At 43.0% G+C, this 26,143-nt stretch overlaps 2 protein-coding genes across 2 annotated transcripts; both read right to left on the reverse strand.

Moving 5' to 3' along the window:
- Nucleotides 1–148: 148 nt before the first annotated feature.
- tnfrsf1b (tumor necrosis factor receptor superfamily, member 1B) lies at nucleotides 149–12,272 on the reverse strand. The gene is made up of 9 exons (XM_080495314.1): nucleotides 12,142–12,272; nucleotides 8,803–8,908; nucleotides 7,917–8,042; nucleotides 5,184–5,342; nucleotides 3,958–4,051; nucleotides 3,357–3,658; nucleotides 2,499–2,585; nucleotides 2,259–2,317; nucleotides 149–957 (listed from the first exon to the last, which is right to left on the reverse strand). The coding sequence occupies exons 1-9, from the start codon at nucleotides 12,190–12,192 to the stop codon at nucleotides 337–339; spliced, it is 1,605 nt and encodes a 534-aa protein (XP_080351440.1). The 5' UTR covers nucleotides 12,193–12,272; the 3' UTR covers nucleotides 149–336.
- Nucleotides 12,273–15,274: 3,002 nt separating this feature from the next.
- Nucleotides 15,275–24,068, reverse strand: miip (migration and invasion inhibitory protein). The gene is made up of 9 exons (XM_080494368.1): nucleotides 23,972–24,068; nucleotides 23,439–23,527; nucleotides 22,787–22,892; nucleotides 20,684–20,795; nucleotides 20,496–20,581; nucleotides 18,816–18,942; nucleotides 17,548–17,644; nucleotides 16,370–16,483; nucleotides 15,275–15,777 (listed from the first exon to the last, which is right to left on the reverse strand). Exons 4-9 carry the CDS (start codon nucleotides 20,767–20,769, stop codon nucleotides 15,658–15,660), a joined length of 630 nt encoding a protein of 209 aa, XP_080350494.1. The 5' UTR covers nucleotides 20,770–20,795; nucleotides 22,787–22,892; nucleotides 23,439–23,527; nucleotides 23,972–24,068; the 3' UTR covers nucleotides 15,275–15,657.
- Between the last annotated feature and the right edge of the window lie 2,075 nt (nucleotides 24,069–26,143).

Consider the following 26,143-nt stretch of genomic DNA (forward strand, 5'->3'; position numbering starts at 1 on the left):
ACAGACAAATGGGTAAATACTGCTTTTACTTTGGAGCTCCAGCTGCACTGAATTCTGCAAAAACTCTTTCTGCAGAGCAAAACCAAAATGTCTGTGCAGCAGTAACTCCAGCAGCCAGACCAAATACCACTCAATTTGCAGTTGCAATATTTATTTTGGTGAAATTTCTCTACAGGCCTCCATTACGCAGTTGCTCAGGAGTCATTAAAAGATAAACAATATCTTCATCTTCATCTATTTACTTTATGTACATGCAGAAAACGCACATCACGTCGTCGCAGTGAATCCGTTGCGTCTTCCACAACGTCAAGTCAAGTCCTCAGCGCAGACGAGTCGTCACGTACGGCCGCCGTCGCCCTCCTGCACAGACACCAGCGACTCCTTGCCTCCTTCCTGCCGTGGCGCGCCGACGCCCTCCTCTTCCTCGCCGAAGGGGAGATCGCGGTCCGCTGGCGTCGGGCCCGCGTGCGAGCAGGACGGGGCGCCGCAGGCGCCGTTCGCTATGTTCAAGGTGATGCTGACGTTGACGTGGGGGCCGGGGGTGACGGGGCGGGAGATCTGCGGACTGGTGGGGTGAGGTGGTGGCTGCGAGGGGGCGCCGGGTTGTGGTGGCGGCTGCGAGGGGGCGCCGGGTTGTGATGGCGGCTCTGAGGGGGCGCCAGGTTGTGAGGAGGCGCCGGGCCATGAGGGGGCGCCAGGTTGCGAGGGGCCCAGAGGCGTGTGGGACAGTAGAGTCGTGGGCTCTGACAGAACGGAGTGAGGACGGTCGCAGACCAACGTGGGCTGTGGCGGGCGGACGGACTCGTGGCCGTCGTGGCCGTCGCCCCCGGCTAAAGTTCGGCCGGAGTTCCTGCTCGGACTGCGGCGCAGCGTCTCTGTTCCCAGCAGACACTGCTGTTCTGGCGACGCCACCGTGAAGGTTGTCAGCTGAGATTCCCCCAAATAAATGGGACTGATCTGCAGGAGGAAGAGACGGGAAAAGCTCAGTTTCTCCGAGTTTATCATCATAATTAAACATTTTGACTCGACGTTGTTAAAACAACAACATAAAACTGACTAAATACAAAGTTTTTGTGTCACATATTGACACAAAAACTATAATTTCATTCACGTGTTCCGCAAGTAGACGAGCTAAATTGTGTATGTTGGATTAAATTGAGCTCCCTGTAGAGCTTTAGATGGTATTTACCACCTCAACTGACTAATGACTTAATTTATACGGAAATATTTATTATAAGTTTTAACCGACTTGTATTGTACGTGACAAGTTGGAGGGATTTATATGGCGGTAAAAACAGTAGAAATGCGACATGTGATGGTGGAATTAATTCTATAGGAGCGTTTATTACTGCTCACTAAAGGACGAGCTGCAGTGGAGAAGTAAAACCAGGCGTGTCGCTGCGAGGAGGAAGGATTATAGACTCGCATCCAACGTCGACCAAATAAACTGTTTGCAGTTTTAGTAGTGCTGTCAATTGATAAAAAAAAACAAAACTAATTAATTATACAACTTTCTGTAATTAATTGCGATTAATCGCATTGTTTGTAATGATATTTATTGAGGGAAACCACGGCTTTAATATCAACTCAACACAAAGAGACTATATGTAAATTAAAAGACTATTTTTATAACGTCCTTTTAGCTTTTGGTGAAACTGTTTCTCTCTAAGTTTCGCAAAATAATAAAAAAAAAACATAAATGAATAAATAAGCAACATATGTCTGGGTTTCGTTCAGTGCAGGTCCACCATTTTGAGGATTAAAATATTTCTACAAAGTATAATTATTATTATTACATGAACAAAGTTACAATAATATACTGTAACACACACACACACACACACACACACACACACACACACACACACACACACACACACACACACACACACACACACTATACAGGGGAGAACGAGAGAAAGACTATGAATTTATATTTTCCCAGTATTTCCTCCAGTTTTAGCAGTTTGGTGGCTCCTGGTCAGCCAACCTGGCAACCCGCCATTATGCATGCAGGATTACATCTGTGGTTGTAAAATTCGGCTTTTCAAAGTAAAAGTTAATTAAATTACGTAAAATTACTTATTAACGAATTAAACATTTCAAATCCATTAATTAAATGAATGCGTTATTTTTGACAGCACTCATTTTTAGAGGCGCTAAATTGATGACGTAGCTCTTCTTGAAGTGTGAAACGAGTGAAGCCCACGGTTTATTTGTTCACACCGACAAAGAAAAAAAAAAAGAAGTTCACTCACTTTATCATCACTCTGACAGTTTCCATTTGCATCGACTTTGGCGTCTAATCTTGCAGAGTCTAGGGAAAAAAGGAAAAGAAAGGGAAGCCGTGAAGTGGTGAGATTGAAATTCAAACAGTTCCCGATAAAGATGCTGACAAACGCTGCTCATTACAGATCTGTAAGTGTAGACAGACGCAGTGTGGGGATGAAGGAGCGCGGCGGCGTGATTAATGGCCGCCGGCGCCGGCAGGCAGTTACCTCGTCTGAAGACTCGCCTGCAGAGGAAGAACAGCAGGAGAACGACGAGGAGGAAGACGACTCCTAACACTCCACTGACGGCGCCAACTGGTGGAGGTAAAACACAAACACCTCAGAGGAGGAGGAGGAGGAGGTGAGGAGGAGGAGGAGGAGGAGGAGGAGATGAAGAGGAAGAGGAGGCGGAGGAAGAGGATGAGGAAAGGGAGGAAGAGGAGGAGGAGAGGAGGTGAGGGTGAGGAGGAGGAGGGGGAGGAGGAGGAGAAGGAAGAGGAGGAGGAGGAAGAGGAGGAGGAGGAGAAGGAAGAGGAGGAAGAAGGAGATGAAGAGGAAGAGGAGGAAGAAGGAGATGAAGAGGAAGAGGAGGCGGAGGAAGAGGATGAGGAAAGGGAGGAAGAGGAGGAGGAGGAAAGGGAGGAAGAGGAGGAGGAGGAAGAGGAGGAGGAGATGAGGGTGAGGAGGAGCAGGAGGAGGGGGAGGAGGAGGAGGAGGAGGGGGAGGAGGAGGAAGAGGAGGAGGAGGAGGAGGAAGAGGAGGCGTAGGAGGAAGAGGAGGAGGCAGAAGAGGAGGAGGAAGAGGAAGGGAAGGAAGAGGGAGATGAAGAGGAGGAGGAAGAGGAAGAGGAGAAGGAAGAGGAGGAGTACGAGGAAGAGGAAGAGTAGAAGGAAGAGGAGGAGGACGAGGAAGAGGACGAAGAGGAGGAGGAGAAGGAAGAGGAGGAAGAGGAGGAGAAGGAAGAGGAGGAAGAGGAGGAAGAGGAGGAGGAGGAAGAGGAGGAGGAGAAGGAAGAGGAGGAGGAGGAAGAGGAGGAGAAGAAGGAGGAGGAGGAGAATAACCATTTGAAACGATTATGATTCACACCTCTGGCACCGAGTTGACCAACAGGCTGTGTGCTCGGTGGCGCCCTCTCTGTCGACGGGTGGAACTTCTCCTGGGAAAGCGAAGGCCTGACGAACTGCGTGGTGCCGCCCGGTGTGGGCGGAGCCGCCGAGGCCCAGCCTCCCTCCACTGCGCTGGCGCTCGCAGTCGCAGTCGCAGTCGCAGTCGCAGTCGCAGTCATCTGCTCTGCGGCGGCGGCGGCGGCCGTCGTCGTCGCGGTCTGACCTTCGCACAGCGTGTCTGAAGCGGCGTCGCCTCGTCTGACGACGGCGCTCCGGCTGCAGCTGCAAGTATCGGAGAACATCTGAGTTTCCTCCCGCTGTACGCACTCGTCAGCCAACAGAGGGCGCCGCAGAATTTTTTCAAAAAAATTACGTAATAGATGAATAAACTTGTGTTACAGTTAAATATTGAAATGTTTATGTCCACCAATCAGAAACAAGGCAAGATTGTTGTAATGTGGTTTAGAAACGCGCCGTATTTAAAGCAAGTTAGCGTTGGCCGCAATTGCATGGTAATGAAGCGGCGACCAAAGAAAAGCATGGCGAGCCGCCACTGGATGTGAGTTGCTGATGAGCCTTACTTGGCGTGCGGCCGGCAGCGGTCGCTGGTGGAGTCGGTGTCGGAGAACGTCCCGTCGGGACATCGCTCGCACGTCACGTCTGATTCTGCCGAACCTGGAAAAGGAAACGGCGGAAAACGTTTTCACGTCCCGACGCCAAAGTCTGGAGTGAAAAAACTGACGACAACATCCTCGACCCGCATCTTTTGTTTTCTGCAGCCAGCAAGACATTGAGGCTGGGGTCAAATTACGAGCACTGGACGCTAAAACAACTAAAACGAGGCTGGCGAGCCACGGATCACAAGTTAAACTCACTTTATTTCCAATCCGCTTTATTTATATCGCACATTTTAACAACAAAGCGTTTCCAAAGTGCTGCACATAAAAACAACAAAACTAAAACAATGCAAATTAGCTTCAACGCTAAATAAGCATAAAACCATAAAATAAAAATTAAAACGGATTAAAAACTACAAACACATTCAAAAAACTACAAATAAGAATAAAACAATTTGAAAGAATAAATAGAAATATAAAAACGCTTAAAAAGCACTAAAATAAATAGGAACAATAAAATAAATAAAAAGACACGGGACCACGCGACTCACGCGGCGCTAAAAGCCTGATTAAAAAAGTGGGTTTTAAGACACGATTTAAAACAGTCCACAGTGAGCTCAGTAATGTACTGAGGGGCCAGTCGATTCAACGTTTTAAAAACAAACAACAGCATTTTAAAATCAATTCTAAAATTAACAGGGAGCCGGAAATAAAAGCGTGCACGACTTGCTCAAAAACATTCAAAGATAAAAACGGCTAAACCTTGGATAAAAGTTGAAGATGCTAAAAGCCCGATTTTAAAAACGCCATTGATCTGTTTATCAAATCTAAAATCACTTTCTATGGTGACGCCGAGGCTGCTGCAAATCATTTTCGAGATCCAAATACCATCATTTGGGTTTTTCCCTCATTCAGTTTTAAAAAAAATCCTGGCCGAACCAAACCTTAATGTCTTTCAGACGAAAGACGAAGTGAAAAAGCTGAAATCGGATGGGAAAGATCCACTTACATAGTAGAATAATTCTTTCTCACTGGACTTTTATTTTTTACACCAAATAAACAGTTTGAACATTTTCCTTCTTTGTGTTGTATCAACTTCTTTTGAGTTAGCGTATGAAATACATGAGTCTGACTGCCACTTTCTTTAATCAGCGAAGAGACGACGAAGACCACGGGGAGGCGGTCTGTACCTGGTCTGGAGACTCCGGATCCCACCCTGCAGGTCCGGTACCCGATGCAGTCTTTGCAGTACGGATCGTCAAAGCCCATCCTGCAGAACTTCCCCGGCTGGCAGACGCACCGGGCGTTTCTGTCCGACGAGCATCTCTGAGCGTACTGGAGGCCTTTGTCTGCACACAACCACACGACAACGTGTTTCTCATGCAACTCCTGGGTTTTTTTTAAGTTACGTCCAAAATTAAAAGAGGTGCAGAAATATTGGCACAATGAACAAAATGTGCATAAAAACCCGATGAACCACTTTGTGGATTTTTCTCGGGTTATTCCAAGTGTTTTCACTTTTTTTTAACAGAAGGAAAACAAAACAAAACAAGAAGGCCGTTGCTGGGCTAATCCCCCGCCGGAGGGCTTTATATTTTCTCACAAAGCCAGCTCTAAGGCAGCACACTTGGTACACTAGAGGGTGTTCCATGGGTCCTAGTAGATCATTATGTAGAATCTGAAAGGTCTTCTTCATAAGCTATGTCAAAATACGTCTCCAGAGCCCAAAAGGTGTTTTTATGCACTTAGTGACCCTGTGACCTGATATGCAAATGAGGTCATGGTCACCATGGTGCCCCTTCTCCCCAGGTGGAGTGTCCATGTGTGAAGTTTGGTGACTGTGGGCCCAGGAACTGCTGAGAAATGAGGAGAAATGTTTATATGAAAATACATGTATTGTGCCACCATGACGAGCAAACTTCAGACCCTACCAATCTTCAAGGTCAAGGTCAGGTCACTTGGTGTACTGGAGGTTATCCCTGGAGTGTGTATCATGTGTGTATAACATTTCAGAGCCCTAGCTCAAAAACCTAGGCCTCCAGAGCCCAAAATGTGTTTTTAAGCACTTCGTGACCCTGTGGCCTACTTAATATGCAAATTAGGTCAAGGTCACCATAGTATCCCTTCCCCCTCTGAGATATATCCACATGTGAAGTTTGGTCACTGTGGGCCCAGGGGTTGCCGAGATATAGGTAGAAACGTCCGTCCGTACGTCCGTACGGACGGACGTACGGACGTACGGAGACTGTTTCAAGATCCCCCTTCGGGGCCTATCGGCTACGGCGGGGGATAAAAAAAGGTGTGTGTGGCGGAAAGGCTGGAGAATTAACAGGGTCGTTCAATGTAATACAGGTTGAGATCAGAGGGGAAATAAAAATAAAAGATAAAATCCAATGAGCCCAGTTTTGCTCCTACGTCCTTCATAAACGTCCACGATTGTCCGTTTGTCTCGTCCCACACTGAAGTGAGAAAATTAATTCAGGACGCAGGTATATAAGGAATATAAGTAAATAAAATAGGAAGAAAACAGACAAACAAGAAAGTAAAACAAACAAGACAAGACAACCAAAAACAAAACAGCAAAAATAATAAATAACATATAACAAAAGCAAACCAAAAGACAAAACAAAATAAAATTGGACAGGAAAATAAATGCGGCGTGTTAAAAACAGGAATATTAATAGAGATGCAATGATCAAGTCTTCCTTCCAACGTAAGTTAAAGCTGCGTCTTGCAAAGTGGAAGTCACGTGTGAACACGTTCAAAAAACTGCAATGCACATTAAAAATGTACTTCAGCAAAAAGGAAAACAAGCCTGGAGTCACTAGAAGTCAACAAGACAAACGTCCCGCCCTCTTTTTTTTTGTCGTTGTGCAAAATAGCAAAATGTGAAGTGGAGTGTAAAGTTAAAGTATGACATCACGACATTTAATGACTTTTATCACTTCCTTTCAAAACTGCAGTGGTTGAAGACGCGGGAGGAACATAAGTAAATAAAATAAGAGGAAAACAGACAAACAAGAAAATGAAACACACAACAAAAAAAACAAGACAACAACAAAAATCAAAACAGCAAAAAACCCCGACAAAAAACTAATAACATTTACTAAAACACCAAAAAAAAGAACAAACCAAAAGACAAAAAAAGTAATCAAACATAAAAAAAACAAACCAAAAGACTAAAAACCACAAAAGACAAAAAACTAATAAAATATAATAAAACACCAAAAAAAAAAAAAACTAATCAAACATAAAAAAAACAAACCAAAAGACTAAAAACCACAAAAAAACAGAAAACTAATAAAATATAACAAAAAATAATAATAATCAAACATAAAAAAACCAAACCAAAAGACAAAAAAACCAAAAAACTAATAAAATATAATAAAACACCAAAAAAACAACAACTAATCAAACATAAAAAAACCAAACCAAAAGACAAAAAAAACCAAAAAACTAATAAAATATAATAAAACACCAAAAAAAACCCAGAACAAACCAAAAGACAAAAAGCAAATATCAACTAATCAAACATAACAAAACCAAACCAAAAGACAAAAAACAACAAAAATACTAATAAAATATAATAAAACACCCCAAAAAATAACAAAAAACTAATCAAACATAAAAAAAAACAAACCAAAAGACTAAAAACCACAAACAATTAATATAATATAATAAAACAAATAAAAACAACAACAAAAACTAATCAAATATAATAAAACAACAACAAAAAACCTAATCAAACCTAAAAAAACAAACCAAAAGACAAAAAAGTAATCAAACATGCCAAAAGAAAACAGGTGATGAAACATTAAAGGTAACAGGTGATGAAACATTAAAGAAAACAGGTGATGACACATTAAAGGTAACAGGTGATGAAACATTAAAGAAAACAGGTGATGACACATTAAAGGACTGACTTTCTTTGCACTTGGTGCAGATGAAGCAGTTTTTGTAGTAGTTCCATGTTTCCATGTGGAGCCCCGGGCCACAGTCCACACAGTCGCTGTCGCTGGTCTCTGAACACTGGCGCTTCAGGAACTGTCCTGTAACGTCCAGGGAGGCGCTGTCACAAACATCATTCATTTCACTTTTCACTGTTCTGGGGAAAGAACAGACTCGTACTTGCAGCGACGACGACGGAGGAGGAGGAGGGGGGGAGGAGGAGGGGAGGAGGGGGGGGGGGGTATGGAAGTAAATTGTATGTTGGGTGAACAGGTATCGATTGCATCGTCCTGATGACAGATATTCTGGCTGTTTTGCAACTGAATTTATTTTGCAGCTGAATTTTTTTGCAGCTGAATTTTTCTTTTGCGGTTACATTTTTTTACAGCTGAATTTTTTTGCAGGTGAATTTTTTTTGCAGCTGAATTTTTTTGCAGGTGAATTTTTTTTGCAACTGAATATGTTTTTGCAGCTGAATTTTTTTGCAGCTGAATTTTATTTGCAGCTGAATTTTTTGCAGCTGAATTTGTTTTTGTGGCTGAAATTTTTTTTTGCAGGTGAATTTTTTTGCAGCTGAACTTTTTTGCAGCTGAATTTTTCACAGCGGAATTTGTCTTTGCGGCTGAATTCTTTTTCTCCCGCAGAATTTGTTTTTGTGGCTGAATTTTTTTTTTTTCCGCAGAATTTTTTTTGCGGTTCAATTTTTTTACAGCTGAATTTTTCACATTAAATAGTCATAAATGAGATAAATCCCTGTGTGACTTTCACAGTTTTGGGACGATTCCAGCGGTTCTGTTGAGGCCAGGCGGAGGTGGAGGAGGCCAGGCGGAGGTGGAGGAGGCTGCAGTGTGTCCCACTCACCAGGACGGCACCTCTTGCAGCACAGGGAGGAACCGGGCAGCTGGTATTCCTTCTCCGCATCGCGACATCGTCCCTCTGCGTCGACCCGGTAGGGCCCGGAGGACGCCTGAAGACACAATGCTGACAGATCACCGGGACCAGCTGGGGCTTGGCAGGCGTCTGCTCTGGGGGGAGGAGCTGCTGCTGTGACCGATTAGCTTTTAAATACAAGCCTGAAGTCATTTCCAGGTCGCCGGCGATGAAAGCAGAGCAGCAGTTCTCCTCACAGCTTTATTGTGAAGTCAGCTACTTTGTGTCTCGGACTGTTTCCTGAATCTCTCGGAGGAAATCTGACTTCCACTCAAACACAAATATCTTTCATCTCCTATCTCCTAACAGTCCCTCCTGTCTCCTAATAGTCCCTCCTATCTCCTAACAGTCCCTCCTGTCTCCTAATAGTCCTTCCTGTCTCCTAACAGGCCCTCCTGTCTCCTAACAGTCCCTCCTATCTCCTAACAGTCCCTCCTATCTCCTAATAATCCCTCCTATGTCCTAATAATCCCTCCTATCTCCGACCAGTCCCTCCTATCTCCTAATAATCCCTCCTGTCCTAATAATCCCTCCTATCTCCTACCAGTCCCTCCTATCTTCTAACAGTCCCTCCTGTCTCCTAACAGTCCCCGCTATCTCCTAATAGTCCCTCCTATCTCCTAATAGTCCCTCCTGTCTCCTAATAGTCCCTCCTGTCTCCTAATAGTCCCTCCTGTCTCCTAATAGTCCCTCCTGTCTCCTAATAGTCCCTCCTGTCTCCTAATAGTCCATCCTATCTCCTAATAGTCCCTCCTGTCTCCTAATAGTCCCTCCTATCTCCTAATAGTCCCTCCTGTCTCCTAACAGTCCCTCCTACCTCCTAACAGTCCCTCCTACCTCCTAACAATCCCGCCTATCTCCTAACAGTCCCTCCTGTCTCCTAACAGTCCCTCCTACCTCCTAACAGTCCCTCCTACCTCCTAACAATCCCTCCTATCTCCTAACAGTCCCTCCTGTCTCCTAATAGTCCCTCCTGTCTCCTAACAGTCCCTCCTATCTCCTAATAATCCCTCCTATGTCCTAATAATCCCTCCTATCTCCGACCAGTCCCTCCTATCTCCTAACAGTCCCTCCTATCTCCTAATAGTCCCTCCTGTCTCCTAACAGTCCCTCCTATGTCCTAATAATTCCTCCAATCTCCTACCAGTTCCTCCTATCTCCTAACAGTCCCTCCTGTCTCCTAATAATGCCTCCTATCTCCTAACAGTTCCTCCTATCTCCTAACAGTCCCTCCTACCTCCTAACACCTTTCCTTAACTCCTTCAGGACAACTCCTAGCACCTTTCCTTCAGGACGACTCCTAGCACCTTTCCTTAACCCCGTGACGTCATCCAGGGGGTTAAGGAAAGGTGGCTAGGAAAGGAGACAGGAGGCCCCATTAGGAAACAGCCCTCATGATTGGCTGCAGAAGCGACTCAGTGATGTTTTCATTTTGTGTTTGTTTCTTTTCGACAGGTTTCTCTGAAGGAGGCCGGGGAGCTGTGAAGCAGTGGAGCATCACAGGTCCCGGGCCTCAGGACGGTGCGGCGCCACGGCGCCACGGCGGCGGCGGCGGCGGCGGCTCACGCCTCTCCGGTGCGACCGGCCTGGATCCTCCAGCGACAAGAGAAACAGAAACCCGCAGACAAACGCTGAGCGTTTCTCGCTTTACAGGAAACGGAGGCGGCGGCAGAGACGACCTCTCTTCTAAAGCACAAGGCTTCTAGTGTGGTCAGTGGAGGGGGGGGGGGGTGGGGGTGGCGGTGGAGGGTGGAGGGGTGGAGGGAAGTGGAGGTGGAGGGGGGAGTGTGGAGGGGGTGGAGGTGGAGGGGAGGTGTAGGGGGGTGGGGTGGAGGTAGAGGGGGGTGGTGGAGGTGGAGCGGGGTGGGGGTGGAGGGGGTGGACTGGAGGTGTAGGGGGGTGGAGGTGGAGGGGAGTGGGGTGGAGGTGGAGGGGGGAGTGTGGAGTGTGGAGGGGTGGAGATGGAGGGTGGAGGGGGGAAGGTTAAGGGGGTGGAGGTGGAGGGGGGAGTGTGGAGGGTGGAGGGGAGTGGAGGTGGAGGGGTAGAGGGGGGTGGAGGTGGAGGGTGGAGGAGTGGAGGTGAAGGGGGGGTGGAGGTGGAGGGGGGTGGAGGGTGGAGGAGTGGAGGTAGAGGGGTGGAGGTGAAGGGGGGTGGGGTGGAGGTGGAGGGGTAGAGGGAGGTGGAGGTGGAGGGGTAGAGGGAGGTGGAGGTGGAGGGGTGGAGGGAAGTGGAGGTGGAGGGGGGAGTGTGGAGGGGGTGGAGGTGGAGGGGAGGTGTAGTGGGGTGGGGTGGAGGTAGAGGGGTGGAGGTGGAGGTAGAGGGGGTGGAGGTGGAGGGGGGTGGTGGAGGTGGAGCGGGGTGGGGGTGGAGGGGGTGGACTGGAGGTGTAGGGGGGTGGAGGTGGAGGTGGAGGGGAGTGGGGTGGAGGTGGAGGGGGGAGTGTGGAGTGTGGAGGGGTGGAGATGGAGGGTGGAGGGGGGGAGGTGAAGGGGGTGGAGGTGGAGGGGGGAGTGTGGAGGGTGGAGGGGAGTGGAGGTGGAGGGGTAGAGGGGGGTGGAGGTGGAGGGTGGAGAGGTGGAGGAGTGGAGGTGAAGGGGGGGTGGAGGTGGAGGGGGGTGGAGGTGGAGGGTGGAGGAGGAGGGGTGGAGGTGAAGGGGGGTGGGGTGGAGGTGGAGGGGGTGGAGGTGGAGGGGGGGTGGAGAGGTGGAGGGGGTTGGGGTGGAGGTAGAGGAGGTGGAGGGGGTGGAGGTGGAGGTGGGGTGGAGGTAGAGGAGTGGAGGTGGGGTGGAGAGGTGGAGGTGGGGTGGAGGTGTAGGGGGGTGGAGGGGTGGAGGTGGAGGATGTAGGGAGGGCATGAAGGCTTTCAGATAAAACATTGTTTCTCTTTCCTGCTGGCTGCACGCCTGAAATAATTCATCACCGGGGAGGAAAAAACTGCACGGCAACAAGAAAGAGTCAACGCTTCACTTATCTAAATAAAATGTTGACGCAGGTTTTTAAAAAACTCCGGGTGACGAAGGTCAGAGCGGAACAGGAATGAGGCACGGTGAGTTCCAGAAACATAAAAATAAAACAATCACATGATCCAAACAAGTTTGAAAGAAAGAGAAAGAAATGTGATTAAATCTGATGAGGAAAGGATGAAGCCCGAACACACACATGCACTCACATAAACACACACACTTCAGTGCATCCAGTCCTGAAGGACACGCCGTCCACAGGACGGAGACGGGGACGGGGACGGGGACGGGGACGGAGACGGTCCTTACCTCGGCAGGTTGGACACTGAGCAGCACCAGAAGCAGCAGCTTGTCCCTCATGGCTGTTCTGAGGTGAGTCACTGTGGAGAACGTTCCACCGCCGGCTCTCCGACACTCATCTTCTTCTTCTTTCTCTTTTTTTTTTCTCTTTTCATTTACAAGGCGGGTCAATGTTCTTGCAAACAGGAGCAGTTTCCTTGAACTGAGTCAAGAATTTGGAGGAAGGAAACGCTGGCGAACTGTAACCCCGCGTTCACTGAGCTGCTCACAACGGCCACCAGACTTCTACTTTTCACTTGGAAGGAAAAAGAAAAAGAAATAAACCTAAAAAAAAACAACAGAACACATTTTGCATGAAGGGTTCATTCAATAAAAGAATCATCCTTTACTTGTCCACATTCATTGTCTCTTTATATAATTCATTATGAATTTATTTGGATGCTGTGATTAAAGGAAACATGAGACTCATTTAGATAAATACCGGGAAAATATGCAGAGTTCACTTTTTCTTTTTCTGGTCACTTTCCAAAACAGGAAGTCGACGGTTAAAGGTTTTATTTTCAAGATTTAAATCTACCAAAAGTAAGAAACTGAGGACTTTTTGCTGTATTGAATCTTGTTTTTTTTTTACTACTGTCTGGACTAAAAGTTGCAGACTAAACTTTTTTTGCAAAGAAAAAAAGTTTCGTAAAAAAAAAAGTTGTTTTTCTCGGAGCGTTTATGTTTGGTCAAACGAGTCACAGCGGAAAATGTGCACGATGCCTCCGACCGAGCGAAAATGCTAAACTGTCGTCGTGTTTCCATGACGACGGGGCTCGTCGCCACCGAAGACGGGTGAAAATGCAACTTTATGAAAACGCTCAGCCTCCGTCTCGCTGCAACAGGATGTAAACACCACGACCGTAGTCAACAGTTCTTCTGCACATGCTCAGTAGAGCCAATCAGAACAGCGTTGCCTGCAGCGCGTCACGACTCCGTGTTCTCCTGGGACGTGGTAGTTTTATTTTGACAGTCGCCGTAATTAATCCAACTTGGTCACCACACACACTCCTGACTGCCGTCATCGCTTCTCCTCACGTGAATGTTTTTGGCCGGAGGGAAGAAGTCGGGCCAAAGATTGTTTCACGGTCGCTTTAATACCATTGGTATTATTATTATTATAAGCATACTATTACTATTGGTATTATTATTATTATTACTGATATATATATATATATAGAGAGAGAGATTGTTATTATTTTATTGCTACCATATTGTTATATTATTGCTACCATTATTAGTAGTACTATACACGAGTATTATACACTATTACACATTGTTATTATGTGTATTATTGTTATTATTATTATATAATGCCTACTTCTAGTGGCTCTGCCACTGCACCTTACTATTTATTTATCTTGCTTTTATCTCCTGCTTATTTCTAAGTGCCCATGTTCCGTTCTGTGTTTTACTTTATGTCTTATACCCAGATATTTCTATTTTTTACCTATATTTCTATTCTATTGTATTTTATAATATTCTATGTACCAGATTGCTGCAACAAAACAATTTCCCTTCGGGGATGAATAAAGTAATTATCTATTTATCTATCTATCTATTCGCTCCTGCAGAGACTGCTGGAGGCTCCGGAGCGCTCCCACTGCGCATGCGCACGCCTCTCCCCTTCCTTCTGCTCGTCCACTTGTAAACAAACATGGCGGCCCGGCAGTGGTCTGACTCGCGGTCTGTTTTCTAGTTTTATCCTCCATATCGGTCGTTTAATAGTTGGGACTCACCCCCGATAGCCTCCGATGCGTCATGGATGTCTGGTTCCCTCCATTTTCTTCACGTTTATAGCGTTTTGTTCGCTGCATATATCTGTGTAGTTTCATTACAGAATCCAGCAACAGCGCGCCCCCTAGTGGCCCGGCAGTCTAACTGCACCGTCGTCCCTGCGTCCGCTGCGGCAGTGTGAACTCTCCTTTTTCTTAACGGATCAGGATTCGAACCAGGGACTTTGTCTCACTGTGAAGCGAGGCGGCGAACCGCAACTTATAACAGAATTCCACTATAAATACGTGACGTCACCCAGAAGCGCTGGAACCCGAAAACGGAAGCAGCACTCGAAAAACAAAATAAAAAGTTCTCTTCCTGTTTCAGTTAATTTTGCGGCACCGTGTACATTCGTGGCCAAGTCGACACACCGGTGCTCTGCTCTTGGTTCCCATCAGAGTTGTTGACATTTCACGATAAAGTTTCCCCTCCCACATCCTCAGCACTTCTTCGGTACGCGAGCAGCAGCCACATTACATTCTGTTTATCACAGCCAGTAAATATCCTGAGTTTCAGGGGTGGGGGGGTGGGGTGAAAACCATCTTTAAAAGACATTTTGTTGTTTTCACTTTCCTGGAGCACAGATTTAACAAATTGAAGCTCTGGAACCGGTGAGTCATTTCCAGAAGACCAGAGATGTGTGACAGTTCCCAGACTGTCTGGGACCTTTTTACTCCACAAACACTTTCTTCTTCAAACACTAAACCGATGGATGTGTTTAGAGGAAACACTAATAAGATGTATTGTTTGATTAAGCTAAATGTTAGTGTGCACTAATATCGGATCAGAAATTAAGATATTGTTTATTTCCATGTCACCCGAGAACAAAAAACAAAAACATACATCTTAATTTAAAGCAGAAGACGAGTTGTTTGCGAAACAGTCACTAATGTTACTGAATACCTGAATACCACACATGACTTTAGAGAAATATATAAAATCGTTTTCAGACCCAGACAAGCTTGATCTCCACAATCTGATCATTGAAAACTGGTTTACAAAAAGAAAAAGAAAAAAAAAAGATGAAGTAAATCTCATTTAAAGTCGTTTTCACACAAAATCAGTAGTAAAATCTCAAACCACCAACATCTGAGCTCTGCGATAAGTGATGGAACTTTCCTTTGATGCTTCTGATAAGGATCATCACCATCATCATTATCATCATCATCATCATCACGACCACAGGAACTGAACAGACACCAAGCTCAAAACAAATGACTGAGGCTTCATACAGACCTGATAAAAGTCACACACTGGGGGGAAAAAAAAAAAAAGCTGGTGGCGCGTGTGTGTGTGTGTGGGGGGGGGGGGGGGGGGGCAGTGGCCGTGTGCAATATGATAAGTGGCTGCTACCGGTGGTTTCCTGTAAAGAGCTTCTGCTCCGTCTCAGTCCTGCAGGGGGGAAGTTTGAAAGGAAGTCGAAAACAGAAGTGTGAGAGGCTAACCCTAGCCTCACACACACACACACACACACACACACACGATTCAAACCGACTTCCCCTGTGTTGCAATCTGTAATATATATATTTATGCTCTGTGTGTTTAAATACCAGGTGATCTGCTGCTTCACAAGCTGCAGGAGCCTGAATATAAAATCCATCTCGTCGTCATCAAGTCCCTCAGCAGGAGATTCAACCCGATTTTATTCACCTCAAACTGACGGAAAAGCGCCGGCGGCGTGATCGAAGAGGATTTTTTTTTTTTTTTTCCTCAGACGAGGTCCGACGTGCCGCCGGCTCTTCTCCTGGCGGGGAAGTGCTGGAAGTCGTGGCGAGCCAGGCGGGACGCCGTCTGCTCGCCGTCACCAGGTGCTTTGGGTTCAGGCAGATTCTGGAGGGGAAAAAAACAAAACAAAACAAAATAATAATAATTCGTCTGTGCCAAGTGCTTTTAAAAGCATGTAAACGACTGAACAGGAAGGGAATTAGAGACTAAATGAGTCTTTGACCTTCACCGCTGAAGCTTTTATTATTGAAACACTATTATAATATTATTATTGTCGACAAACCCACATTTTAGTTGCATTTATAGAACTGAAGAAGTACATTTAAAAAAATACTATGACATAGTTTTTGCTGTTTATCTCAGAAAATGTAGTTTTATTCAAGTTAACTCGCATCGTTGACACGTAAACTCTTTGATCTACTTTAATTTGAATTGTGTTTAACTGTCAGTCTGAGTTAACCAACCCGCGGAGTTCCACAGGGCTATTTACTGGGCCCACTGCTGATTAGCTTCAAAATGTTAGATTTTTTTTTTTTTGTGTCTGTTTTCTTTGGGATTTTTGCTCATATGAGTTTATCTTACCTTGTTTTGAATCTTTATTATTCTTATTATTATTTGCTGCTGCTGGAGTTTGTTGACGTGAAGCTGGTCAAAGTGTCTGTATAATATATGAATTCACACGTCTGAATTACGTCACCTCCAGGTCCTCCAGGTCCTCCAGGTCCTCCAGGTCCAGGCTGCTCTGCAGGTCCAGGCTGCTCGGTGGCGGCACGGCGGTCTGACCTGTGTTTGACCAGCCTGACAGGCAGTGCTGGAGGATGACGAAAATAAATAAATAAATAAATAAATAACACTGTCAATGCCACAAGATGTCAAAATAAATGAATAAATAAAATTACTAACACTGTCGATGCTACAAGAAGTCAAAATTAATAAATGAATGAATGACTAGATAAATAAATAGATAAATAAATATATACATACAAATTTATAACACTGCCAATGCTGCAAGAAGTCTAAATAAATAAATGAATGAATAGATAAATAAATAGATAAATAAATATATACATAAGAAAATGTGTAACACTGCCAATGCTGCAAGAAGTCTAAATAAATAAATAAATAAAATGAATAAATAAATAAATAACAGTCAATGCTACAAGAAGTCAAAATAAATAAATGAATGAATAGATAAATAAATAGATAAATAAATATATACATAAAAATTTATAACACTGTCAATGCTACAAGAAGTCAAAATAAATAAATGAATGAATAGATAAATAAATAGATAAATAAATATATACATAAGAAAATGTGTAACACTGCCAATGCTGCAAGAAGTCTAAATAAATAAATAAATAAAATGAATAAATAAATAAATAACAGTCAATGCTACAAGAAGTCAAAATAAATAAATGAATGAATAGATAAATAAATAGATAAATAAATATATACATAAGAAAATGTGTAACACTGCCAATGCTGCAAGAAGTCTAAATAAATAAATAAATAAAATGAATAAATAAATAAATAACAGTCAATGCTACAAGAAGTCAAAATAAATAAATGAATGAATAGATAAATAAATAGATAAATAAATATATACATAAAAATTTATAACACTGTCAATGCTACAAGAAGTCAAAATAAATAAATGAATGAATAGATAAATAAATATAAACATAAAAAAATTTATAGCACTGCCAATGCTGCAAGAAGTCAATATAAATTAATACATAAATGAATAAATAGATAACATATAAATAAATAAAATAAAATAAATTAAATTATCTTTCTTTTGAACATACAAACAGAAAAAAGAGAGAATTATTTAGATGAATGAAGGAAAGGTTCAGCCGCCTGCTGACTCACCGCCGGTAACCCCAGACTGTCAGACGGGTCGAAGCTGCATCGGCGGTGAGCTTTGTGTTTGTAGGGCGGCAGCAGGGCGCCGCGGGGGAGGCTGACCCTGAGGAACACCGGAACATCGGCTGTGAAGGTTCGTCTCGGCAGTGACACAAAGCCGACGCGACGAGAACTCCGAACATCAAAACGACTGTTAAACCACAGGTCATATTTCACAAACACCAAACAGAGTTAAATAAATGTGACAGTAAAACATTTCCACCCGATTAAAGTCGCCTGCAATCCCACAAATACGTGCAAATCAAGTAGAGGAAGAAAGTCACGGAAACTAAATCTTCAGGTTTGATTTGAAGAAGTTACACATCCAACTGATATTTTTGAAATATGTCCAGCTTGTATATATTTCTTCCTCGTCACGTTTCACCTTTTTCCATTCGTGTGTACGTTTATTAAGAACACAAGATAATTGAAAATAAACAGCAGTCGTTCTCTCTGACTTTTGTGACGACGCCTCAGAATAGAAAATTCTCTTTATACAGAAAACGCTTTGCGATGATGGAACCTTGCTTGTCATTATGAAACATCGAGTTCATATTCTGGTTCAAAACAAAAACAAACAAAATGCAATTTTGATAACTCTGGAATATGTTTCTGACGTAGAGCTACACTCGGTAGAGCGCAGAGCTTCTCTAACGCCACGTTAGTGTAGCAGCGCGAGCTGGCTAGCCGTTAGCCTGTGCGGTAGCGACGAGGGAGCGTCTCCATGGCAACTGTGAATTTCCCCGATTAAAACACAGCTATCTAGTTGCATTTTGTAACCTCCTTTGAATTTTATTTTATTTATTTATTTTTGTTTCATTTATATTTATTTTTTTATTTTTTTGTAAGGGTTGCTTGTTCCTATACGCCCTATGCTGGATGCCTGTGTTCTGTTATGGCCACATAAATGTCTATAATGTGCAATGTGCTGTGTGTGATGCTTATAATTGATGCAAAATTAATTAAAAAAAACAGTTGAAATAAAACACAGCTATCGCCCCCTAGTGGCTTGCCGCGGTACCGCTGGTAGAAGTATCTTATGAACGGCAAAAGGGTGAAACAAATAAGACGAATGTGAAAGGAAAATTAATATCACATCATTAGATGTTTCTGTATTTGTGTAGAATTGACTGTATTTAACCGTCTTGAGAGCGTCTGGCACTCGGATTTTCACCCGTTAAGGATTCTGAGCGTCGGGGAAACACGGTTGAGGTTTGAGGCGCCGTCGTCGGTACCTGACCAGCGCCGGCCGGGCCGCCGTGTGGGGGTGGAGGGACTTGGGCCTCCTGCAGACGGGACACGACTCCCGGGGCCGAAGAGGGACGGGGAACAGCCTGCTGTTGATCCTGTAGGAGAACGTACCTGAAACACAAGCAGACGTCCAGCGGAGGTTTAGGAAACTTTGTTTTTTTAAGCCTTAAAATTTTTTTTTTTAAAATCATATCGTATCGAGCTGCTCGGCGACTTTGTGGAACAGAAATAAAACGAAGTGCAAATATGAATCTGATTAAACGAAAGGTACAACAAATATATGTGAAAAAGTATATAGAAGAGGATGTACGTCTCCATAAATAGAATACTCTCTCAATAGATTAGTGTTGATTGTAACTAAGTATATATATATATATATATATATATATATATATATATATATATATATATATATATATATATGTGGATAGTTTTTTATGTGTGTAAATGTATGTATGTGTATATATATGTATATATATTTATAAGGATATGTATGTAGTATATTTGTTTTGTAATTATATATTTATATAGATATTTATGAAGTGTAAATATGGCATATATTTATATAGCTGTATTATGTAACTATAGGGGTATCTGTGTACAAGCTAAACAATAGGTCAGTGTTTTTCAACCACTGTGTGAGATCCAGTCAGGTGATTGTTATAAATTATCCAATTTCACATTTTTTTTCTAAAAAACCTTTGCTCTCACAGCGACAGTGTGTTGCAGAGTAATCCTGTATAAATACTCTTCGCCACTAGAGGGCAGCACAGAACTTTGTCGGTGAAATGTAAAGTGAATGGAAATACTTTTTTCTGGATTTACTTGATTCCTGTTGATAAAACTATGATGAGAAAGACTTTATATTGTTAATAGAGGCTACAGAGTTTAACTTTTTAACATTTCCAGGTGGAGGTGTGACTCCAGATGTTTCCAAAGAAAAAAGTGTGTCTCGGCTCAAAAAAGGTTGAAAAACACTGCAATAGGTAATAAGAGGTTTGTACTTCTTCCCACTCCTTTTTCCAATAATGTGATTTGTTATGTGCTATTTTTTTTACTTTTTCTTTCTTTCGTTAGACTGTACAACAAGAATGTAAAGTAATATGCAACAGTTTGTGCAATAACCCCTGCATCGCCGTCACTTCATCTACGTCACTAATTGACCACTTGTTAGGACTGAACCTGCCAACACTGGTATTATTTTTTACTATAGTATGTTTATTGTACTTTATTCTACACTTTGCCCCCATCATAGTTTAATTTTCTTGTATTTCATCTTACTGTATATTTTGCTCCTGTTAGAACTTATTATACTTTCATAGTTTGTGATTTTGTCTTATTTTTTAGTCCTATTTTATTTTATTTTATTCATTATTACTCTTTACTGTAAATTTTTTGGTCCTTAGAGTTCTTGATAGTCATTGTATATAAGATTCCTCTATTCTTATCTAACTGTTTGCACATTTCTTGTCTTTCCTGCTCAAGAGTCCTTAAGAGCAGAAGGTAACAAGTACATTTCTCCTTTGTGAGATCAACAAAGGCTTATCTTATCTTATCTTATCTTGTCTAATCTTTCGTATTTTTTTAATATACACGTTGGAAATAAGGAAAATGAATGAATGGAGACGTCAGCAGAGGAGGACGTGTCGATTCGAGCGTCTCACACTGATGAGCGTCAGCGTCGGCTCGCGAGGCGCCGTCGTCTTCTAGCGGCGGCGGCGGCGAGCCGGAGAGGCCGTCCTCAAGAAACCTGCGAGGAGAGCCCATTAATAACGCTCACTTCATGACGCCGTCGTCCATCGGGGGGGGGGGTGACAGGGATAATGGGCGGGATTTAAGGAGCGGCTCTCACTGCAGGCGTTCCGTCGTCACGCACTCGTCGCTGTGGAGCGAGCGGAACGAGCGCAGGTCGTGGAAGAAGTCGTCGGGGCGTCGCATCAAGGAGTCGTCGGCCTCCAGGACTCCTGACGGGGATTTTAGGAAACAAAATGAAAAAAAACAAAAAGGAATCGGCGATCTGGGTGTTCTACAGGCGACAACCCCTCTGCTGAGGCGAGAAGACAGGAAATAAAGCGATGGATAATCGTGTGCAGTGATTCACACCGATGTCACGCTTTGCTTTGATGTCACATGTCCTTTAAAAAAAAAAAAAAAAATTATTTAAAAAATCACATTTTTAAATACATTACAGTCATTCCAATGTGTTTTTATAGAGAAAATAGAAAAGCCCATCATATCCACATGAGCAGCAGGTTTGTTTGTGACTGTGGAAAGAAAAACTCCCCCAACAGGAGAAACTTTGTAGAAACCAGAGTCAGAGGTGGAGGAAGTCTGAGGAATGGTGGGGGTGGAAGGATGGAGGAGAGGAGAGGAGAGGAGAAGAGATTAGTTTTTTTGTTGTTTTTGTTTGTTTTTTGTGTGTTTCGTTTTGTTTGTTTTTCTCTTTTCTTTTTTTTGTTCTTTGTTTTGTGTCCTTTTGTTTTTGCTTTTGTTATCATTGTTGTGATTATTTTGGTTTTTGCTCTGTTGTTGCTCAGGCTGGTTTCATCTCATGGCAGTTGGAAAATATTTAGATCACTGTGATTATTGTATTATAATGGGGGGAAAAAAGAAAAGAAATGTATGTAGCACTAACAAGGGTATTGTATGTTTCTCCCCACCAAGTCTTTCTCTGTCTTTCCTCTCCTCTCCTATAAAGTTTCTCCCTGTTGGGGGAGTTTTTCTTTCCACAGTCACAAACAAACCTGCTGCTCATGTGGATGTTGGGCTTTTCTATTTTCTCTATAAAAGCACATTGGAATGACTGTAATGTATTTTAAAATGTCTTTTTTTTTTTTTTTTATTAAAAACAAAAAAAAGCTCAAACGGGAAAATCCATTAAAACGTCAACACTTCATGAATAATACTTTTTGTTTTGCAAAAAAACCCCCACAAAATACACAAATAAGGTTGATCTGCTCCTCCGCAGTGTCGTATTTCTGTAACATTGACAATTTAACAAGTTTCTTAAACACATCAATGGATTTAGAAGTTTTAATTTTACAATCAAGACGGTTCCACTTCCATTGAGATGCATTTTTCCATTACGGCCGATTGAAACCTGGGTTTTGTAAAAAACCTCAGTTCCTTTCAGTTCATATCTACTTTTTCTCTTGGCCAATCTGTTTTGCAAATTTGTTCGGTAAACTTTCCAGATGAGCTTTAAACATGGTTTTTAGAAGGTTCTACTCCACTAAATCTTTAAATGTCAGTGTTTTTAGTCGTCTAAATAAAGGATCAGTATGGTCTCTGTAACCACTTCCACTAGCGACTCTAATCGCTCTTTTCTGGAGAAGAAAAATTGGATTAATGTGTTTTACAGGCGTTTCCCCACACTTTAATACAACAGGTCAGATATGGAACAATCAACGAGTTATACAACAAAAACAAAGCCTCTTATTTAGAGAATCTTTGACTCTATGCAACACAGCTGTTATTTGGGATTCCTTTACTTTGACATTATTAATATGTGATTTCCATGTCAAATGTTCATCAATCGTAATACCTAGGAACCCGGTAATAAACAATGACGTTTCAACATATTTCTTTTCACTACAGAAAACCATAAATGTAGTTTTGCTGATATTTAGGGACAATTTATTTGCATTGAACCATTTCCTAATCTTCTGGAGTTCATTCTCCACGATTTGCATGACATCTTTTATATTTTTTCCTGAATAGAATATTCTCCTTTCACATCTGGTTTGTGTCTTGAGGCTGTAGAAAATACTGAACGTGAAGCTTTTAAACAAGAGGCGGGCGTCTCGCCACCGAAGTCCACCGGTTCAACAACAACTTGTCAACCAGTAAAACAAACCGATCTCTCAGGGAGATTTATTAACAAACAGATTTCACTTCATGTCTCAGGGAGGGAAACCTTTAAATCAGTTTATTTATCTTTGGTTCTACGGTGTACCTGCGATCCAGTCGTATCCCAGTAGCGGCTGCGAGCGGCGCCGGTCGGCTACGGGGACGTCGTCACACTCGTCAGGCTGGAACCGGACGCGACTCTGCAAAACGCTCTAAAAAAACAAATTAAATAAGAAAAACAAGAAAAATGAGCACAGTGTATAAAGAAGTAACCTGCAATTTGTTGGGATTTTATCCTAATATCCCTAATATCGCCAATTTATGTGGACGATGTAAGATTAGGTGGACATTCACATATTGTTAAACAACTTTATAACCCCTTTGTGAGTCTGTTTTGTTCTGTTTTTGTTGTTGTTTTGTTTGGATTTGTGTATTGCTTTTTCATAATATTTTTCAAAAATACTTTAAGGAATATTATTTGTTCTTAAGGCACCTTGATATTTAATTGTATGGATGCTAATCAAGCAATATTTGTTCCTGTATTTCTACTGTGATCTAATTTGCCTTGTTAAAGTAAAAAACTCAATAAATATATATATATATATATAAAAAAGAAGCAACCTGCTTCACTTCTGTCATTTTTAAGACATAGTCATAAAAGTATAAACTGACTGTTTAAGAAGACAATTATAGAATTAGACTCTACAATCGTAATTAAATAAAGCAGAGTGATTTCAGGAATAACGTCACATCCTGACCCGTCGTCCACTGGGACGTCCCCGGCAGGACGTGGTGTGGACCGAGACAGAGGTGGACTGCTGGACGTCCGCTTGGTCCTCGGGAATGTCTGACGAAGAGACAGAGCAAATAACACAATTATATAGCTTTACTTTTTATTATTATCCAGTTTTGCAACGCTGCATTCACAATCTGCTGTGTCTGTGTGAGCTGGACTGGCTCCGCCCATCTATGGGAAGATGGAGGAAGTACTTCCTCTCGTGGCGCCATGTGCCAGAGCAGAGCTGCCTGATTGTGGGAGGAGTCAAAGGGGGAGAGCCTACCTTGATTGTGATTGGCTGAACCCCCCCATGACACTATATAGGGTTTGATTTCTGATTGGCTAAACACTGAAAGGTGTGGGGACGGTCAGTACTGCTGGAACACCTTCAGACAGTAGATTTTATGTAATTTGAGCCTTTAACATAAACAACCGGTTCTTTTTCTGCATTAAGAGCTATAATCTGAATTTTCATAACCTGTAACTTATGTTGTAAACAAGCTGTTTATTTACCAGCAAATCTCACGGATGGTTTAGCGAGGGCTGCCCGGGCAGGGCCGCCGTGTCCTCGGACCACAGTCACCTCCTCCTCCTCCTCCGGCCTCCACTCCTCCTCTCCTCCCCCGGCCTCCTCCTCTCCTCCTCCTCCGGCCTCCTTCTCTCCTCCTCCTCCGGCCTCCTCCTCTCCTCCTCCCCCGGCCTCCTCCTCTCCTCCTCCGCCTCGTCTTCTCTCTCCCTCTTGCGGTTCTCCTTCCAGCCGCTCAGCCGCTCCAGACTTTCCCTCCGCAGCCTCAGTTGGTTCATTAAGTGTTTGTTTCGCTCCCTCAAGGCTTCCAGCTCCTCCGCGAACATCTTTGTCGCGTTAAAATCACTTTTTAAAAATAATAAAACAATCAGTTTCTACCGCAACAAACACAGGAGGCCGCCGCTTCTCTTCCGCTTCAAAAAGGAGTTCATCTCCATGACAACGCGTTGACAGCAGCGCTGCGATTGGCTGTGAACTGTCTGTTCCCAGGATGCTTTGCTGCAAACGGAAGTGGTTCTTAAAGAGACACACACACACTTCGTGCAGAACGTGCATAGGAGCGTGTTGAACCGCAGAGGTCGCTGTGGTGTCGCTGCTGAACACCAAGAAATTATTTTCGCTTTGTCAGATTTAGTTTCATAATATTAGATCACATGTCTGACAGGAACATTCCGTAATAAGCCTCTCTCTCTGTAATGCCTCTTTATTAAAGGTATTCAAATAAACTCCTATACTCACGGGTTAGGAATTCACAAGGGACTGCATAGGAAATACGTTGTATAAAGTTTAAACATGTATTAAATATGCAAACACCTTCAAGGCTCCTTTACACACAGCAGCTCTCAGTGGCTGATAAACCTGAATATTGACGTATAAGAGACAAATAATACACAAAGAGTCACACAAGACACACAGACGAACAAGGAGATGGAAAATATCCCCTGATGAAAATTATGGGCTGAGAACAGTAATAGTTCACAATGTAGTGAAAATGCTGTAACCAGAGTAAGTTACTTTGGAAACCAGCTCTTGCATTACTTCTATTAATTTCTCACAATTTAGCATATTTATATAATGTGCACATAACTGTATTGTTGCAGTAGGAGGGGGGGGGGGAAGCTTCTCCCTCTGCTTCATGGCTATATATATATATATATATATATATATATATATATATATATTTATATTTTATATTTTTAGATATTTTTGATGCTTTCTCATTATCCAGTCGCCAATCGATTTGAGTTTGGGACGTGAGCAGCCGAGAGTTTCCAAAATAAATCTTCAAAAAACAATGAAATAATGTCTAATACTGCGGATGAGAGTCTCCTCACGGAGGATATCAAAGGAGATCAGCATCTGTTGCCATGGAGATGCTCTCCGCTCAGTGTTTCACAGTGATGTAGCTACCTGACATAGCGAGTTAACATCGATATGAGCTAGCGGCTAACATGCTAGTGATGCTAACTCGGGTCCACAAACAAATGTGGCGTTGGCGAACATCTGCGCTCTACCATGTGTAGCTCTAGATTTATTTATTATATTACATCTTAGATTTCTTTCTTTCTTGAAGATGCTCCTGATAAGACAGAGAAGAAAGTTAGTTCACGGATGAACTTTTCCTCCGTCTACTAACTGAACCTGACGGTTCTTAATCCAGGTCGTTGTGTGAATCAGGTTCGCCAAACTTACATGTGCAAGTTTTACAAGTTCTCCAAGTACAACCAGGCAGGAGACTTTGATTAAAAAAAAGTGTCACATACTCAATAATCTAACCTGAATGTCCACTGCTGGCGACAGAGTAGAAACATATATATATAAAAAAAATATTTAAATATGAAAAATTGCTAAAAACTTTACATAAACAGCAAGCGAGACAAAACCAAGCAATTAGATCCAGTCTGATGAAGCTTGAGGGAAAACAGGATGACACCAACTGAAAACTCAACAAGCCTGTAAAGCCAAGCAGAGCAGAAACAGGAAGTGCCACATCACATATAGAGACTTCAGAGAAATTGTCCTTGTGGATCATTTGAAGCGACATATTGGTACGTAACGTGGGAGTCTGGTGGTTTCCTGTTAACCTTCAAAAGAAAGATGCTTTCGTCACCAGTTGGGATTTAAACTTGCAGTAAAGTCACATTCGGTGCCGGCAGATT

The sequence above is a fragment of the Blennius ocellaris genome, assembly GCF_963422515.1.
Source record: "Blennius ocellaris genome assembly, chromosome: 4".
In the NCBI taxonomy this organism is placed as follows: Eukaryota; Metazoa; Chordata; class Actinopteri; order Blenniiformes; family Blenniidae; genus Blennius; species Blennius ocellaris.

Coding starts and splice junctions, on each gene's coding strand:
- tnfrsf1b (XM_080495314.1), bottom strand. CDS start 12,192: ATGAGGGACAAGCTGCTGCTTCTGGTGCTGCTCAGTGTCCAACCTGCC. Junction 5,343..7,916: donor CTGCACCAAGTGCAAAGAAA/GTCAGTCCTTTA, acceptor GGTTGTGTGCAG/ACAAAGGCCTCCAGTACGCT. Junction 2,318..2,498: donor CAGGCGAGTCTTCAGACGAG/GTAACTGCCTGC, acceptor TTTTTTCCCTAG/ACTCTGCAAGATTAGACGCC.
- miip (XM_080494368.1), bottom strand. CDS start 20,769: ATGCGACGCCCCGACGACTTCTTCCACGACCTGCGCTCGTTCCGCTCG. Junction 20,582..20,683: donor GTGACGACGGAACGCCTGCA/GTGAGAGCCGCT, acceptor CTCTCCTCGCAG/GTTTCTTGAGGACGGCCTCT. Junction 15,778..16,369: donor AGGACCTGGAGGACCTGGAG/GTGACGTAATTC, acceptor TTTCCCCTCCAG/AATCTGCCTGAACCCAAAGC.